The sequence below is a fragment of the Pseudorasbora parva genome, chromosome 3 (genome assembly GCF_024679245.1).
Source record: "Pseudorasbora parva isolate DD20220531a chromosome 3, ASM2467924v1, whole genome shotgun sequence".
Taxonomy (NCBI): domain Eukaryota; kingdom Metazoa; phylum Chordata; class Actinopteri; order Cypriniformes; family Gobionidae; genus Pseudorasbora; species Pseudorasbora parva.
The window spans coordinates 38,612,436-38,631,278 of NC_090174.1; the positions used below are offsets into that span (position 1 = coordinate 38,612,436).

The 18,843-nt window shown below is 37.7% G+C and overlaps 2 protein-coding genes across 4 annotated transcripts in view; one reads left to right on the forward strand and one right to left on the reverse strand.

The window, feature by feature from the left end:
• Positions 1 to 860: 860 nt before the first annotated feature.
• The window catches only part of ungb (uracil DNA glycosylase b), a 39,161-nt gene continuing 21,178 nt past the window's right edge, over positions 861 to 18,843 (reverse strand). The window contains exons 1-7 of one of the 2 annotated variants that reach the window (XM_067438753.1): positions 4,274 to 4,801; positions 3,893 to 4,074; positions 3,708 to 3,803; positions 3,516 to 3,613; positions 1,896 to 1,984; positions 1,219 to 1,397; positions 861 to 1,001 (exon numbers count right to left, since the gene is read on the reverse strand). In XM_067438753.1, coding sequence (XP_067294854.1) covers positions 861 to 1,001; positions 1,219 to 1,397; positions 1,896 to 1,984; positions 3,516 to 3,613; positions 3,708 to 3,803; positions 3,893 to 4,074; positions 4,274 to 4,283 — 795 coding nt within the window. In that variant the 5' untranslated portion in view covers positions 4,284 to 4,801. Of the gene's footprint in view, positions 1,002 to 1,218; positions 1,398 to 1,895; positions 1,985 to 3,515; positions 3,614 to 3,707; positions 3,804 to 3,892; positions 4,075 to 4,273; positions 4,802 to 18,843 lie in introns of those variants that run through there. The other variant, XM_067438754.1, reaches the window with a different exon arrangement.
• svopb (SV2 related protein b) lies at positions 8,291 to 17,602 on the forward strand. Of its 2 annotated transcripts, XM_067438751.1 has the most exons (16): positions 8,291 to 8,991; positions 9,229 to 9,347; positions 9,928 to 10,013; positions 10,140 to 10,238; positions 10,643 to 10,714; positions 10,830 to 10,954; positions 13,295 to 13,358; positions 13,569 to 13,694; positions 13,802 to 13,930; positions 14,052 to 14,125; positions 14,200 to 14,276; positions 15,688 to 15,792; positions 15,922 to 16,033; positions 16,158 to 16,239; positions 16,343 to 16,432; positions 16,510 to 17,602. In XM_067438751.1, exons 1-16 carry the CDS (start codon positions 8,930 to 8,932, stop codon positions 16,711 to 16,713), a joined length of 1,626 nt encoding a protein of 541 aa, XP_067294852.1. In that variant the 5' UTR covers positions 8,291 to 8,929; the 3' UTR covers positions 16,714 to 17,602. The 2 variants fall into 2 exon arrangements, with proteins under 2 accessions (XP_067294852.1, XP_067294853.1); XM_067438752.1 differs by lacking the exon at positions 13,569 to 13,694.

The following is an 18,843-nucleotide window of genomic DNA, read 5'->3' on the forward strand; positions in this document are numbered from 1 at the left end:
TAAACTTGCAAATATAACTTTCAAATATAACTGTCAAATATAACATCAAAAGTTAATAAGTCATTCCGTTCATTAAAAAACACATTAAACGGCACTTAAGTTCAACATTTACTCTCCTGATCCAACCCTATCAAAGCATGCTGGGAACTAGAAATACACCCAGTTCAATCAGCGCAACATAAATGATTCATGTAATCCCAACACAAATGGTTTAGGTTAATTTAACAATTTTTTTTACAAACTTTAGTTCATTTAACGTAATAAAATTGAGTAAAATGGCAATTAAGTTAAAAAAAACGAAAGATTTATGTTGTTTCAACTTATTTTATTAAAATAAACTGAGCAAACAGCTAGAATCATTTTTTGAGAGTACAATTCAAAATAAGCTATTGAAAACCAGCATTGTGTTGTAATTAAAAAAAAAAAAAAAACTTTGTCAAGATTTGTCAAAATGTAAATGACTAACTAACTTTTTGGTCAATATGGGCTATGAATTTGGGCTATTACACGTTTCTCTATGCTACTTCTATCTGTCTAGAATTATATTTTAAAATCCCATTCACATTATAGTTTTTAACTTTTCAAATCGAAGCTGAGATACAGTTTCAGTCCTTAAAATCACAATCCCTTTGTCCAATATGACTAATGAATAACGGTATTCATTTATTGTACAAATAATGTAATTAATTGCATTATAACAGCTTGCATGATGATTTCAAGGTCAACCTCACTATAGGGAGTTGTGACCTATTTGCAACATAACTGCAGTAAATGCAACAAATTTAACTGTAATGTAGAATATGTAATGTTCACAGTCTCGCTGTTTTACAAATATATATATATATATAGAAAATATTATTTTAGAGAGCTGTCCAATCAATCGGATTCTTTCCTGATGCTTTAAGAAGCATGTTAGTTTTAGAGAAGTGCCTACATCCAAAGAAGCCTAAATGTGCCGAGTATGGTGATGGATGTGAAGTCTCAAGGACATGATGACGTTTCTGGAAGAGGAAAACAGCCAGTTTGCTATTCCTTTAAAATACACTCTTGTAATGATTTTTAAAGGTGCAGTTTGCAGTGCCACTGTATAAATGTATTTACAGTCAAGCGTAATTAATTATGCATACCACAAGTGCACAGGTATAACAGTAATAAGTAAAAATTGCAGAGTGTACCTTTTAATCCTGATAAATATATTTACATTTTCCATGAACTTACTCTGTCAATCACTCTGCCTTTCCTCTGAGCATACGAGCCCCAAAGCAGAAAGACCAGGCCATTGAGGTTCCTGCTGAGCCACAGGACCACAGCATCTGTGAAGAGCTCCCAGCCCTGACCCTCATGAGAGGTGGGTTGATTAGCCCTCACTGTCAGCACAGAATTCAGCAGCAGAACACCTGACAATGGAAAGAACATTTACATTCAACTTAATAAATCAGTTAGCTTTCTTTACCAATGATGCTCAGGACAGGCTCGTTCACAACCGTTCAGAAGTTTGAGGTTGGTAAGATTTTAAAATGTTGTTAAAAGAAGGCCATTATGCTCACCAAGGCTGCATTTATAGAATCAAAAATACAATAAAAACAGCAATATTGTGAATGTTTCTTTTTTTTTGTGATGGCAAAACTTTTTTTCCCCAGAAGCCATTCCACCAGTCTTCAGTGTCGTGTGATGCTTCAGAAATCATTCTAATATGATTTGGTGCTCAATAAACATTTCTTCTTATCAATGTTAAAAACAGTTGTGTTGATAAAAATATTTTGTAACTTAGAAAATAAATGTCACTACTGTAATTGTTGGTCATTTTAATGTGTCCATGCTGAATAAAAGTATTAGGTCTTTCAAAAAAAAAAAAAAAAATCTGGAGCCCAATGTTGTACATGTTGATTACCTACCCTGTTTAGCCCATTCTGTGAGGTCTCCATGACCTGGATGCTGGAAGCCAACAATATCTTCTTTCAGCTCCGTAAATATGTTTTCCAAACTGCAATAAGTGAAGCAAGTCAACAAATATGGAAATTAGTTATTATTAGAGATGAACAGTAAGGGGCTATACCAGAGGTGGACAGTAATAAGTACATTTATTTAATTTACTTTTTGAGTATCTGTACTTACTTATGTACATACTATTTATGACTTTAACTTCGCTACATTTGAAAGGCAAATATCATACTTTTTACTCCACTACATTTCTATCAAGGTCCTCAAAGTCAAAAGTCGTTTCTGTAGTAGCTTTGAAAGTCAGTGAGTGATTTTTGTCTTCTTTAAAGTTTTTTTGTTGTTGTTATTATTGTTGTTTTTTGGGAGGTTTTTGCAGACAGCCTATAAGTAATCATGTGTAGGGTCATGTGAAGTCCAAAAATTTTGAACACTGATCAGTTTATAGCAAAATTGAAGAATTCGGTTCCTCTGCACAGTGTGTGCACCCATAGCCATACATAGAAAGTATGTTTCAGACATTTGAAAAGATTAAACATTAGTTGGCATACAATTGATGCATGTCCCATCAAATGTTCAAAAATGTTCACATCTGGGAGAAAGAGAAGAGTAAACAGTTGGTAGAATATCGGATGTGTATCAGTGCACCCAGCCTTAAAGTGACAGCAGCTTTGTAAAGATCTTTGTTACTTTTATAAAAGTATTGAAATTAGTTTAAGGTATTCGCATGCGTGTCGGATGGAGCATCACTGACTGGTTTAAACGACCATGAACAATTCAACAATAATAAAATAATGCACTGACATTAAAAAAATACATTTACTTTTGATACTTAAGTACTTTAAAAAAAAAAAACTTTTGTAAAAATCAGTTTTTAGAATTTTCACTTGTAACGGAGTAATATTTGACCAGTAGTACTCAAGAAATAGTTGTGTATTTTGTCCATCTCTGGGCTATACCAACACGAACTCATGGTCATGCGTATAAATAGTACGAGTTTGCAATCTCGTGGAATGGATACGCTAAAATGAGTTTTGGCGTGCGTATGGTACGCGGTTTTTCGTGTGCATATGATACGCACTTTATGGCGTGCATATGACACGCTCTTGGGTAGGTTTAGGGTGGTGGGGTGGGGGGTTCGTATGTATTGGCGTATACTCCAATTGGTGTAACTCGTTTTGGCGTATACATTCCACGAGATTGCAAACTCGTACTATTTATACGCATTTTTATGAGATCCGGATACACACAGAAAACATTTTTCCATTCCACTTCGCTACTTTTCCATTGTTTTTCTATGTAAATGCACTAGATGGATATGTGTGATCTTTGCGCTCATGTCTTGCCTCTTTTGCAGCGTCTCACACGACATGGCATTCTTAATATGCGCCGCTCAAGTTAAAAGAAAACTCATATTTAAAAAAATAATGTGTCACTAGACCTTGCTTTTTTCACGTTGCTCTGTTGTGCTTCTTACTCTTAAAACTGCAAACACGCTATGTGTGAATTGCTTGAGATGACATTTTGTTGAGATGATTGAAATATAGGAATTTTCACTATTCAGTACAATGGTGTACCTAGGAGGAGGAGGTTTTGGCCTCAGCACACTGAAGGCCAAACCATGGGCTTGACCTGGATGGTGATAGGGGTCTTGCCCAAGAATGACCACTTTTACCTGTCAACACAAACACAACCAGTAGTGATTTAAAACTGCACTAAATAGCACTTATCCTTTAGACCTCATTTTCTTCACATATTAAGGAACTTACATTATCTATTCCGCACAAAGTTGTGCAATAAAACACCTGCTCAGGGCTGGGATAGACAGTAAAGCATTTCCTCTCCATTGTAACAAAAGTCATTAGCTGGAAAAAAGAACCAAAACAGGAAGTCTTTTTTTTATTTAATCTTCTTATTGTTAGTTTGATAATGTCTCATACTAAGTATTACTTACTTTTGTAAAATAAGGTTTTGTAAATTCAGTCCCAATTCGTCTTCGCCAGCTTTCACCAACAGGTACAGGTACGTTTCGGCTGGCCAGTCGCTCAAGTGCGGCGCGTCTGTTCTGCTCTATCTGATGCAGCTGCTCCTCACTAAGCTGCATGTTCTCACCACTAACTTGCTCTTCACAGGATGCTGTATCATTTAGAGGGGGAAACGGGAATAGCACACACTCATAGCACTCTTTTTGAAAGGACTGTAGCCTGCTTGGTTTGCCAAAATACGAAGGCCTAGGAAATGCAAGAATGTTTGAATAAATTCTTTTTTACACTAATTACTTGAAACAGTAATTTAAATACAGAGCTTGTTGAACTTTCTCACAGCCTTAACCTACCTTTTGACATGTCCAAAGTTAGATAAGTGTATGCACTCGTTGGCCTTTCTCAGAGACCCCTTCACAAATACTGCTGCATCACTGTTATGCTGCCATGTCATGCAAATTCAGGTCAGCTCTACCATTTGCAAAACTGAAAGCGAAACTTTATACCTAAACCGTGTTTCCTAAACCATGACGGTAACTATTAGCCAAGCAGAGACATGACGGGTCACATGATCTTGCATCTTTTGTGTTGTGTTTAAATATGACTAAATGTCAGATCTGGTGATATTATCTGTTTAAATGATTCAAAACATGAACATTTTTAACCTACTAACGTTGAGAGAGAGATCTCTGGTGCAAAAAAAAAAAAGTTTTAAAAATAGCCTCTGTACAAGAAGACAATATGCTCCATATAGCCTATGCTAATACATTTCTAGTATTTCTACTGTAATTATGCCAAAGCTGCCTGTTTTCAACCTTTTTGACTCAAGTACAACATTCATTTTTAGGACATTGTGGCATTACTGGAAAAGAGCAAGCAGACGTGACTGCAGAACAAGTTCTTGTAGAAAGAATCAGTGAATGCCAAATTCCACCATTGGCTAATTAACCTATATTATATATATATATATATATATATATATATATATATATATATATATATATATATATATATATATATACATATATATATTAGAGAAATGGCAAGTAGAATGTCAAAATAACAAAATATTTGAAATAAATTATGTGATTGGGAAAAGGCCTATCTTAAAGTTTGGTGGCTTACTTATTTGAATAAGGGTCAAAACAACAAAAGCAATAACAAATTTTAAAACTTTTTTTTTAGTGGGGGTGATGATGATGGGGGCCAACACTGATCTTGCATCCCCCTAAGCAAATGTGTATTTGCGCCCCTGGGCTGAGGTGCCTTACATGATCTAGGTTCATTATGCTTTTTCCATTGGTAAGAGCCACAGACCCTCTCATATTCCAGTCACCAGACAATCTCTAGTAATATGGCACGCTTTTCCTTAGTTTCCGTTTCCATGGTGATTCGTCGAGTCGTCACTCTATTGAGAATGTCTTGTGTGTTAACCGTGAACTTACTCTGGGTTGGCTGAACTTGGTTCTTAAGACCATTTTTTGGCGGTCTTGGTCTTGTATCAGTCTTGACCACATTTTGTACTCTGTCTTGTCTTGGTCTCAGACTAAGAGGATTTGAGATTTTGTTTCAACACTGATAAAAACAACTTGTAAGATTTACTTGATAAAATCTTTGTAACAATTTGCACTCAGTTTTTCTAAGTAAAATTTACTGCTGCGATATCAAGTACAACTTACTTGCCAATATCAAGTAAAATGTACTTAACTATAAATGTAACATTTGCAAAGACATTAAGTAAATGTTACTTAATTATATTTAACTTAGCATGTTGTATTTATTAAAGGTAATCAAGTAAATTTTATAAATCTGTATTATTTACTCTTATGAAGTAATTAAGTAGATTTTATAATGTTTGTCCATTTGACATTTTGAATTACTTAGTTGAATTAATTTATATTACTCACTATTATTATGTAAATGTTGCTATTTTAAACCAAATAAATGTAATAATTTTCTCTGCATCAAATACATTTATCACAAATCACACATAAATACAATAAAGTTGAACAGTTTATTATGTCAAAATTTACAATTAACCATTAAATCAGTAATGTTCACATCAACTGATTAAGTAGTTAAGGTACATTCATTATAATTTACAATAACTGTAGAATTAACCATGTATGGTTCAACTAAACATCAGCAGCCAACAGTGGCATAACTAACATTAAAGGGTTAGTTCAGCCAAATATGAAATGTATCACATTTGAGTCCAAAAATAACAAAAACTACGACTATATTTAGCATTGTCTTCTCTTCCGTGTTTATGTTCAATCCTCAAATAAAGATTCAAATGGTGAAGAGAAGCCAATGCTGAATAAAGTCGTAGTTTTTGTTATTTTTGGACCCAAATGTATTTTGGATGCTTCAAGAGACTCTAATTAACCCACTGATGTCTCATATGGACTACTGTGATGATGTTTTTATTCCCTTTCTGGACATGGACAGTATAGTGTGCATACACTTGCATACGCTCTCGGACTAAATATAAAATATCTTAAACTGTGTGTGAAGATGAACGGAGGTCTTACGGGTGTGGAGCGACATTAGGGAGAGGAGTTAATGACAGACATTTCATTTTAGACTGAACTGAACTAACTTAACCCTTTAATGACGAGCACATGCATAGTCCAGCTGAAACAGAATGGTCACTTTTCCTTAATGCTCATTCATCGACTGGATCCTCTCGATCAGCTCCATGGACGACCATCTTAAGGATATGTTCAGCGGCAACACTGCGACTGTCCTCCTGCATACAGTTTGTAAGAAAGAAAGAACACAATTCCATTTAAGAAATAGAATTACATTTATAACATTACATTTTATTTTCATTAAAAAGGTGACCGGACCTTCATGTCGTTAGCTCACTAAAATAGAATTGCTGACATTCATGCACTTGTTGCTAACGTTATACATCAATGCTTATTTGGTATCAGAGTTCACCTGCCATCCAAACTTTCCTTCTTTAGTGCAGAGTGCAGACTAACTTATGCTTTGATATAATAATTGCTGTGAAATTTTCAGTGGATATAAAAACAACTTAGACACTTTAAAAAAATGCTAACATTAGCTAGAGGACACACACACAGGCAGCCAGCACTTAATCACGGCCAGCTAACATTAAATTATTTTGAAGTTAACCAGACAGGGTGACTTTTTCTACAAGAACGTGGCTAACTACATTTAATCCCCTCTATCTTTGACTAAACACCAGTCTCAACTTTATAGAAGTGGATAATGCTTTAGCTTTAGCTACCGTCTTTGTGATTAAAACTCACTTTTAGTCAATTTTAAACCGTAACGTCTATGCAATAATCAAACCATCAAAACGAAGTACATCGTTATCACAAATCTAAAATAGAAAAGTCAGAACTTACCCAGAATAAGTCAGCCATTAAAAAGCGACATCCCAAACCGACCGTCTCAGTCTCTGCCACTGAACCGGGATCTTTTTGAGCAACAACAAAAATGGGCGGGCAGATTCAAACACACTTTGCTTTTCAGATTAAAATTTACTTAGTATTTTTAGGTGAATGTGCTGTGACTATAAAACATTAAATACTATTTGTAAATATATGGTAAAATGTACTCTTTCTTCTCAGTTAATTTATTACATTAATAAATTGTGTAAATTTTACATAAAATATATAGTTCCAACTTAATCTTGATTTTACAATGTATAAATTACATGAATTAATCTAATAGATTTTACAATACCACAAAGTCATTTTTTTCAGTGAAGACCCGTCAAGATCACAACTGCTGGTATATTACAAAAACTATTTAGTGCATCGCCTGATTTATTTATGAACATCACATCATTAATTGGGGACTGGATGTAAAACTCACTGTTTCAGATGCAATCAATAATTTATTTCTAATCTGATTCATGTCGTATCAAAAATGTATTACACTGTAAAAAGAAAAAAATGTTTCCAATTGAAAATTTTCAAGTGACTGTTCACATGTAAATTTTTTAGTTGGCTGAAATGAAATTCTGTGGATTGATGCAATTTAATTCACAGAAATTCAAATCGGCCAACTGAAAAATGTACATGTGATCAGTCACTTGAAAATTTTCAATTGGAAACCTGAATTTTTTTTTACAGTGTAGTGATCGTGTCAGAAAGTCACTAAGATGATGAAATCTGGATTTATAACACGATATAATTAACCAATATCACAACAGAGCTGTTTGCACTGCAAACATGATATTGCTTTAACAAACATTCAGTATATTTTATAACATTATCCTCAATGTTATTTATATTCTGTATCACCTCTGTAGAACAAAGTTGAATTGTATTGTCATTGATTTCATTTGATTAATTGATTTCATTTATTTCTTATTAACCCTTAAATGACCCGAGGTATGCATATAAGGGTTAATTATATTTATTATAAGTAATTTATCATAAGTCATTGGTTCTTTCTCAGGCTGTAATGTGGATCTTTATGAATTTAAGGAGTGCTGGTCTTGACTCTGTCTCGTCCTGCCTTGGTCCTGGTCTTGTCTTGGTCTCAACACACATTGGTTTTAGTCTTGACTTGATCTCGGATTAGGTGGTTTTGACTACTACACTACTTTGTGGCCTAACTATTGCCAACTGGAGAAAAAGAACACTATTTATTCACTCAAAAGAGGATGTGGTCATTCACTGGTCATGTGGTACATGCCTAGTTTATGAGAAGAACCAATAGTTTTCCCTGTTCTTAACATCCCTAATACTACTGTTTATCTAACAACATTTTTCTAATAGCAATTAAGACGATTTCACTAAAGAATCCCGCACATCCGCTTGATCAGAGCTGGATTAGCTTGTCATTTAGGGATGACAGGATACCATGTGGGTTGTCCTCTGGAGGACGGTGTCACTACTTAAGACCAAGCCCACTCCCTAAGTTCACCATCCCTAATGTTATGTCGATGTAATCAGAGTCGCACACTGGTCTAACCTGTTCTTGAGCTAAATGTGCTGTTTAGCGTTCCATTATAGCCGAGTGAAATGAGTGTGTTGAGAAGATCTTCGCAAGTGGCTTACAAACGATGGAAAGACACTGATATCAGGTAAGCCCTGTGTTTTGTTTAATAGTTTAAAAAAAAGTTTATTATTTCAATAGACTGAAACCTGTAGCCTGGAAATGCCAGACAAAGGATGCAGTCTTAAATGATGTTAGTTTGTGAAATGAAAAGCTTAGAGCAGCTTCAATACAATGTATTTAAAATATTTAATCAGTTTCAGATTTGCATTGGGTTTTGTAAATCGTACAAAGTCTAAAGTCTGTTTTTTTTTTTTTTTTAAAGCATTTTTAGTGTTCACGAGGAGCAGTCTGGGAATAATGAGCCTAGAAATGAAGGAGTCTGCACTATTCCTGAGCCAGCGGATTTGAGGGACTGCAAGATCGGAAGCTCTGGGACGTCAGGTTGGCATCTCTTTCCTACATTGATGCACAATTTCTCTATATTCCAGGATTGCGTCGACTGTTTAAAGTCTAAAATGGTGAAGGTAATTACTCGTGTAATTGGATTGAGTTCATTTATGGTCTTTAGGAGGTGTGAGGTCAGTATAGGATGATCAAAAAAATATTTTTTGTTCAATAAATAGCATTATATAGTATGTAGGGTATGGATATTGAGCACCATACATGTATTTTTGTTTTTTGTTTTTGTTCGTTTATAGAGCAAAAAGTTAGCAAGTAGGTGTTAAAGCTAAAAAAAAAGTTATCTTATAGGCACAAACAGACAGGCAGAGAGACTGACCAATTATAGCCTGTGGGCTTTGTTTTTTTGTTTTTTTCTTCATTCCAGTCAGCCTATTCACTAAAACCTGTTTTGGGCTTTTCAGAAAACTGATAGTTAGAATTTGTGTCACAAGCTTTGCAGCATTAGGTTATCAGTTAGTTGAAGATGCTTTGTCAACAGTATTTATTCCTCACAGTAAATGTATTAAATAATTACTAGATCTGATCAATTATCATTAAGTGAGTATTTATTTTTCACTAGAAACCTTCACTGTGGAGGAAGCAATTGAGGCTATTGGTTTTGGAAGGTTTCAATGGAAGCTGTCTATGTTAACGGGAGTTGCATGGGTAAGACATTTTAAATACATGGAATGTTTACTGAACAAATAGCTTCACTTTGTTCAGTTAATTCGGTTTAATTAACTTGTTTACTGAAAACTCACAAAATTCCTATTTTTCTTATTTCTTGCCAAGATGGCTGATGCCATGGAAATGATGCTCCTTAGTATTGCAGCTCCTCAACTGCGCTGTGAATGGAGGCTCTCAAGCTGGAAAGTGGCATTCATAACAGCCGTCAGTATATTTACACTTTAAAAAAAACATTCAGGTCTCCAAATTAAAATTTTCTGGTGACTGATCACATTTTCAGTTGGCCAAATTTAATTTATGTGAATTGATGCAATTTAATTCACAGAAATTCAATTTGGCCAACTGAAAATTTTTGATGTGACCAGTCACTAGAAAATTTTCAATTGGAGACCTGAATTTTTTTTTTTACAGTGTACTGTTGTACACTAACACCTCCTGGGGTTACATTTGGTTATAGCTTCATTAAAAAAGTGATAGGATATCGAGTAAAGAATATGTTGATTTTTAAGGTTAATGCTAGGCATACTTTAAGTATTGTCAAGGCTCTTATAATATTTCATATTTTGAATCTTAAATGTATTATTCTTATTTTGTACGTACCTTGTCAGGTAGTGTTCATTGGAATGATGCTCAGCTCTTCACTTTGGGGTAACATTTCAGACAAGTATGGCCGAAAAGTGGTATGTTTGTTAAAAATCAAGCACATGTGAATGAATAACATCAACGCAGGCATTCTTTAAACATACGGCAGTCGTTATTACCTGACTGATAAACCTCACTGTCTCCATCTTTTAGTGTTTAATACTGTGCATGCTGTGGACATTGTACTATGGGCTACTCAGTGCTTTCGCACCTGTTTACGGATGGATCTTAGTCTTGCGAGGCCTCGTGGGATTTGGCCTGGGAGGAGCCCCTCAGTCGTGAGTTTTTACATCAATGAACAAACAATGAAGTGCAACTTGTGGTTTCAATGCCCACTCACACTTTTTATTTATGTTCTAGATATTAAGCTGTTTGGAAACTGTGGCTATAGCTACATGATTGTACTCTCGTTAGTGCCAATTGAGCATTGCTTTTACACCATGCGTTAAACATACAATTATCTAAACTTCCAAACTGCCCTAAGGGACCATTAAACCTGTGAAGTGTTACATTTGCTCACTACTGTGAAGAACCTGACCAGTCTTGTTAATCTCGTATAATCAGCTGTGTTGTTTTTCTATATATTTGTAAAATATACATTGAAAAGCTTGGTTGTATTTATTTGATCAAAAATACAGTAAAAAAAGAGTAATTGTGTGAAATATTATTACAATTTATTCATGTGATGGCAAAGCTTAATTTTCAGCAGCCATTTCTCCAGTCTTTAGTGTCACAAGATCTTTTTTCAATTTGGTGTTCAAGGAACATTTTATGGTTATCAACACTGAAAACAGTTGTGCTGCTTAATGTTTTTTGAGGAACCCATGATAAAAAAAAATTCAGGATTCTTTGATGAATAGAAAGTTCAAAAGTAATTTATTTTAAAAAAATTACAATACAGAGGTCTTAATTGTCACCTTTGTTCAATTAAATTCATCTTGCTAAATAGAAGTATTGATTTCTTTCAAGCCTCCTCAGCTTTCCCATGGAGGCGGAGAAGGCTCAGCCTCCCTGGGAAAGTCTATGCCAGGGTACTGGAGAGGAGAATTCGGTCGATAGTGGAACCTCGGATTCAGGAGGAACAGTGTGGTTTTCGTCCCGGCCGTGGAACACTGGACCAGCTCTATATCCTTCACAGGGTGCTGGAGGGTTCATGAGAGTTTGCCCAACCAGTCCAAATGTGCTTTGAGGATTTGGAGAAGGCATTCGACTGTGTTCCTCGTGGCACCCTGTGGGGGATGCTCTGGGAGTATGGGGTCTGGGGCCCCTTGCTTACGGCTGTACGGTCCCTTTACGACCGGAGCAGAAGCTTTACATTTGTTCCCGGTGCATGTTGGTCTCCGGCAGGGCTGCCCTTTGTCACCGGTTCTGTTCATAATTTTTATGGACAGAATTTCTAGACGCAGACACGGGCTGGAGTGTGTCCGGTTTGGGGACCACACGATTTCGTCACTGCTCTTTACAGATGATGTTGTCGTGTTGGTAACCTCAGACCAGGACTTCAGCATGCACTGGGACGGTTTGCAGCCGAGTGTGAAGCGGCTGGGATGAGAATCAGCACCTCCAAGTCTGAGGCCATGGTTCTCAGTCGGAAAAGGGTAGCTTGCTCACTTCAGGTTGGTGGAGAGTTCTTGCCTCAAGTGGAGGAGTTTAAGTATCTTGGGGTCTTGTTCAAGAGTGAGGGAAGGATGGAACGGGAGATTGACAGACGGATCGGTGCAGCATCTGCAGTAATGCGGGCGATGTACCGATCTGTCGTGGTGAAGAAGGAGCTAGCTCTCGATTTACCGGTCAATCTACGTTCCTACTCTCACCTATGGTCATGAGCTGTGGGTCATGACCGAAAGGACAAGATCCCGGAAACAGGCGGCTGAAATGAGCTTTCTCCGCAGGGTGGCCGGGCGCTCCCTTAGAGATAGGGTGAGAAGCTCGGTCACTCAGGAGGAGCTCAGAGTAGAACCGTTGCTCCTTCACATCGAGAGGAGCCAGCTGAGGTGGCTCGGGCATCTATTTCGGATGCCTCCTGGACAACTTCCCAGGGAGGTGTTCCGGGCACGTCCCACCGGGAGGAGGCCCCGGGAAAGACCCAGGACACGCTGGAGGGATTATGTCTCCCGGCTGGCCTGGGAACGCCTCGGGGTACCCCCGGAGAAGCTGGAGGAAGTGGCCAGAGAGAAGGAAGTCTGGGTGTCTCTGCTTAGACTGTTGCCCCCGCGACCCGGCCCCGGATAAGCGGAAGATGGATGGATGGATGGATGGGTGGGTGGGTGGGTGGGTGGATGGATGGATGGATGGATGGATGGATGGATGGATTTCTTTCAAAAGAATCTTAATGAACCCAAACTTTTGAACAGACAGTGTGAAGTAATTTTCCAGCAAATCTTAACGTGCAAATGAACATAAAAAAATTCAACAACCGAGACATAAACTAAATAAATCCCACCAACATTTGACAAACAGAAATGGAATAATAAGTCCCTGAACAGAACCTGGGTTAATAATTTTAAAAGTATCAGTCGGTATCTAGTGTGCTAGATTTGCTAGTTCTTGCTGTGGGATGTTATCCCGCTGTTCTGCCGAGGCATGTTTCATCAAATGTGTAATTTCTTTCCTTACAGTGTGACATTATATACTGAATTCCTCCCAGTGAAAAACAGAGGGACATCCATAATCCTGTTAGGGGTAATTAAGACCACCGTTTATTCAACTATTGCACACATTTTTAGGATTAAATGACTATAAATTTGACTGCACTAAGATTAATGTTGTAACTGAATGAGGCGATGTTTTGTAGGTTCTTATTAAATATAACTTTCTCTCATAATGAGAATTACCAAAGTCTGTCCATATAATGTTCTTGAATATAAATGAATTAATCTGCTGTCCTGATAGGTGTTCTGGGCCATTGGTGCTGTGTTTGAAGTGTTACTGGCTATGATGGTCATGCCCACATTAGGCTGGAAATGGCTGCTAGCTTTCTCCACCTTTCCTCTTGTTGTCTTTGCTGCCTCCTGCTGTGTATGTATGGCTGTAACAGTGTTTTAAACGGTTATTAGACACCAAGTGCCTGATATTCTGATGGGCACTGTATGAATTCTATACGATTGTGTGCATTTGTCGTGTAGTGGTTACCAGAGAGTGCAAGATTTGATGTACTGAGAGGCAGAGAAGACAAGGCCCTGAACACTCTGAAACATGTAGCGGCGTCTAATGGGAGCTCTATGCCTTCAGGAAGACTTATAGCCAACACACAGGTATATGGGGCCGCCGGTCCTACATCTCCTACTCGCACATTATTGTGGAATTTCTCATTTTGGATTTTTATGTCTATATTGTAAATTACTGTAGCAAAAGAATTGTGTTTATGTGTTCTAGACTGATCGTGGAAGAATTAAAGATCTTTTTATTCCAGAATACTGCAAGACGACACTTCTGATCTGGTTTATCTGGTATGCAATCATTATTGTTAAAAAATGTCAAACGCTTCCATATACAATAAAACTTAACATTGTTTTACACACAGGTTATGTAATGCTTTTTCGTATTATGGTCTTGTGCTGCTAACCACTGAGCTGTTCCAAACAGGATCTGCGTGTAGTGGTGAGTGGTTTGTAAGTTCTTTACTCACCACAAAAAATTACGCAAATGTGATTTTAACTGAACAGTTTATGTTTAACTTAGGCTAGGACCATAATTTAACCTACACTATACTGTTTTGGGGTCAGCATGTTTTTTTTGTGTGTTTTTGAACCAAGTCTTTTTCACTCACCAAGGATGCAGTCATTTGATCAAAATACAGTAAAAACACTAATAATGTGATATGATTACAATATAATAATTATTTTCTATTTTAATATATTCAATATAAGATGGCATTTTCATCATGCATCATTCATCATTACTCCAATCTTCAGGTTCACATGATCCTTCAGAAATCAAACTAATATGCTGATTTAGTGCTCAAAAAAACATTTCCTATTATTATGTAAAAAATAGGTGTGCTTCTTAAAGGAACACACCATCTTTTTGGAACTTTAGCTCATTCACCGTATCCCCCAGAGTTAGATAAGTCTGTCCATGCCCTTCTCATCTCAGTGTGTGCCATCACTGTCTGATGCTCACACCGCTATAGCCTAGCTTAGCACAAAGACTGGAGGTAAACGGCTCCAGCTAGTCTACTGAGCAATAAATGACAAAATAATCCCAACATTTTCTTATTTATGAAAATGTTGTGTTTTTTATGTTGTGTTCCGACGGAAAATGAAAAGTTGCAATTTTCTAGACCGATGTGGCTAAGAACAATACTCTCATTCCTGCAGCAGGCGCAATGATATGCAGCGCCTGAAAATAGTCCCCAGCACGCTCTCTGTGCAAGCAGTTGTCATGTTGGTTATGTTGATGGATGTTAGCCTATTGTCAGGCACTGCATAATATCATAGTGCCGCTGCACCCATGGTACGGCAGCAAAGTTTCTGGATTATTATGCAGGAATGAGAGTATAGTTTCTAGCCATATTGGTCTAGAATAGAAAATCGCAACTTTTCAATTTCCGTTAGTCTTAGTACACAATGTAACTATACACATCCCAACATGTAAATAGGAAAATGTTGGCATTATTTTGTCACTTATTGAGCAGTATGCTAGCTGGAGCCGTTTACCTGCAGTCTTTGTGCTAAGCTAGGCTAGTGGTGTGTGCATCAGATGGACTAATCTAACTGGGGGATATGGTGAATAAGCTAAAGTCCCAAAAAGTTGGCGTGTTTCTTTCATATTTTTTGGATTCTAAAACAGATTGCTCACTACTGATACCAAATTTTGAACAGTAGAGTAAATGATGTCACATATTTTTGCTACCACTGGCATTTGCAAACAATATTGACAATTGGTGTAATTTATTTAACAATTTCATATACATTTTTAACACATGGGGGCACATTTAATTGTGTGTGTATATTGTGAATGTCAATATACATAAAAAAATAAAATAAAATAAAAATCTGTCTAATTCCAGTCACTGACAACTCAAGTATGGAACCTCAGTGCAATTTGGGGTGCAAATATCTGACTTTTCATGATTATGAAGACCTTCTGTGGACCACCTTAGCAGAATTCCCAGGTGACGTGGCTCCACCTGTCATTGTCCTCTATCAAGTGTTGTTTTTAGTTCAACTTAAATGCATATACAGTACAAGCTACATATAAACTAACAGACAACTGTATGATTTATGTCTTGATGTCAGAGTAGGTGTTCTGATCTCGGTGTGGATGATTGATCGAATTGGCCGAAGAAAAAGCATGGCACTTTTTTTTTTAGCATTCTCCCTGTGTATCTTGCCACTGTACGCCTGCACCCAGAGGTACATTTTTGAAGTCATCAAAAAACCTGTACAGACACTGAGAAGTATCCCAAATAAACAGCCTTAATTCTTTTTCAAGACACTGTAAATTACATAATGTTTGTTTTTTCTTTACTATTTCCAGGACAGTTCTTACAGTCTTTATTTTCCTTGCTCGAGCCTGCATTACTGCAGGCTGGCAGGTTGCATATGTTTATACACCTGAGGTAAAGCTTAATTGCAAAGCTTCTTATTGTGCTTGGTCAATCCTAATAGAATTTTCATTCAAAATGTTTTTTGTTTTTTCTCTCCTTGTTTTGGCCTCTTCAGGTTTTCCCCACCGCAACCAGGGCTATTGGTATTGGTACAAGCAGTGGGATGGCTCGTGTTGGAGCTCTCGTCACACCATTTATTGCTCAGGTAGAGCATCCCTCCAATTTCTTAAGAGATGTGTATTGAACCTGTATTAATACATGTCTGTGTCTGTCCCCCTTCAGGTACTTCTGAAAACATCAGTTTACCTCACTCTATCTGTGTATTTAATATGTTGCTTGCTGGGTGCAGTGGCGTCCTGGGCTTTGCCCATGGAAACAACTGGGCGGAGCTTACAGGAATCAACTCAAAACACCATGGAACAAAAACACGTGGAAAGGCCACATGGTTCCGAGACAGCCGAATTCCCCAGCAACACATCTCCTTGATAACACATGGAAAAACTGAAACGGTTTGATGCCAGGATGAGTAGTGAAGAAAAACATAATGTGTAATCAGGCCATACTGAGATATTGAATTTTGTGTAAGTGCATTCTAAATGCACTGAAACGTTCATCAGAGATTGTTAGATAATAGTTTATTTATTTGCATACATTAGGTTCATAAAATGCTAACCTGTGTTTCTTGTTTGTTTTTTTCTTTTGAAATGGTAAAAACCCCTGTCTATATATATATATAGTGAGGAAAATAAGTATTTGAACACCCTGCTATTTTGAAAGTTCTCCCACTTGGAAATCATGGAGGGTCTGAAATTGTCATCGTAGGTGCATGTCCACTGTGAGAGACATAATCGGAAAAAAAAATCCCGAAATCACAATATATGATTTTTTAACTATTTATTTGTATGATACAGCTGCAAATAAGTATATGAACACCTGTCTATCAGCTAGAATTCTGACCCCGGTCTTTAAAATGTCCACCTCCACTCCATTTATTATCCTAAATTAGATGCACATGTTTAAAGTTCTTAGCTGCATTAAGACACCTGTCCACCCCATACAATCAGTAAGAATCCAACTACCATAACCAAGACCAAAGAGCTGTCCAAAGACACTATAGAGACAGAATTGTACACCTCCACAAGGCTGGAAAGGGCTACAGGGAAATTGCCAAGCAGCTTGATGAAAAAAGGTCCAGTGTTGGAGCAATCATTAGAAAATGGAAGAAGGTAAACATGTCAATCTCCCTCGGACTGGGGCTCCATGCAAGATCTCACCTCGTGGGGTCTCAATGATCCTAAGAAAGGTAAAAAAAAATCAGCCCAGAACTACACGGGAGGAGCTGGTCAATATCCTGAAAAGAGCTGGGACCACCGTTTCCAAGGTTACTGTTGGTAATACACTAATGCTGCGTTCACACCGCACGCGAATGACGCGATTCGCGCGAGTGATTTACATGTTAAGTCAATGCAAAGACGCGAATAGGCATTCTGCGGCGCGATTCGCGCGAATGAAGCGGCAATGATCACGCGAATTGAGCGTTTTGAACGCGTGATTCGCGCGAACCGCGCGAAACACGCGAATCGCTCAAGTTGAAAAATCTGAACTTTAGCGGATATTCGCGCCGCGTTAACCAATGAGGAGCCTGCTACTGCTGTCACGTGGTGAAGTGACGGATGGGAAACCCATAGGGGAACCCCGAGGCCAGAGTAATTTAAAAATACTACTCTATTGTGTCACAAAATGTACTTTTAATAGTTTTTCAGGCGAGAATGTAGTTGTTTAAAGCTCAAATATGTGATTTATTTATTAAGAGAGCTCCTATTTGAAAATTTGATCTGGTGTTTTCGGAGGTGTGAGACCCAGCGATCACCGGAGCTCAGCGCTCATCAACCCCGGTGAGAGCAGCCTTAACTCGGATAATCTTTCTGCCGACTGCCGCTGCCTGGCAGAACCCACTCCCATGACGCGAATTTGCGTCTGTTGTGTAGTGAATGTCACACGCGAATGAGCACTTTTTGTATAAAAAAAACACAGATTTGAGCATTAAACAACAATATTATCGCCTGAAAAAGTCTTCAAACTACGTTTTGTCACACATTAACAGTAGTATTTTTTACAGAAAAGAAGTCAAGTGACCTTGACTAGCAGAACCCCCTCCCATGACGCGAATTCGCGTCTGTTGTGTAGTGAATGTCACAAGCGAATGAAGCGAATTTGACGCCCGAATGAAGCGAATGGATTCAAAATGTTCACGCGTCCAACTTCGCGCGAATAGCGCGATTTATTCGCGTCATTCGCGTGCGGTGTGAACGCAGCATAAGATGTCATGGTTTGAAATCATTCATGACACGGAAGGTTCCCCTGCCTAAAGCAGCACATGTCCAGGCCTGTCTTAAGTTTGCCAATGACCATTTGGATAATCCAGAGGAGTCATGGGGAAAAGTCATGTGGTCAGATGAGACCAAAATAGAACTTTTTGGTCATAATTCCATTAAACGTATTTGGAGGAAGAAGAATGATGAGTACCATCCCAAGAACACCATCCCTACTGTGAAGCATGGGGGTGGTAGCATCATGCTTTGGGGGTGTTTTTCTGCACATGGGACAGGGCGACTG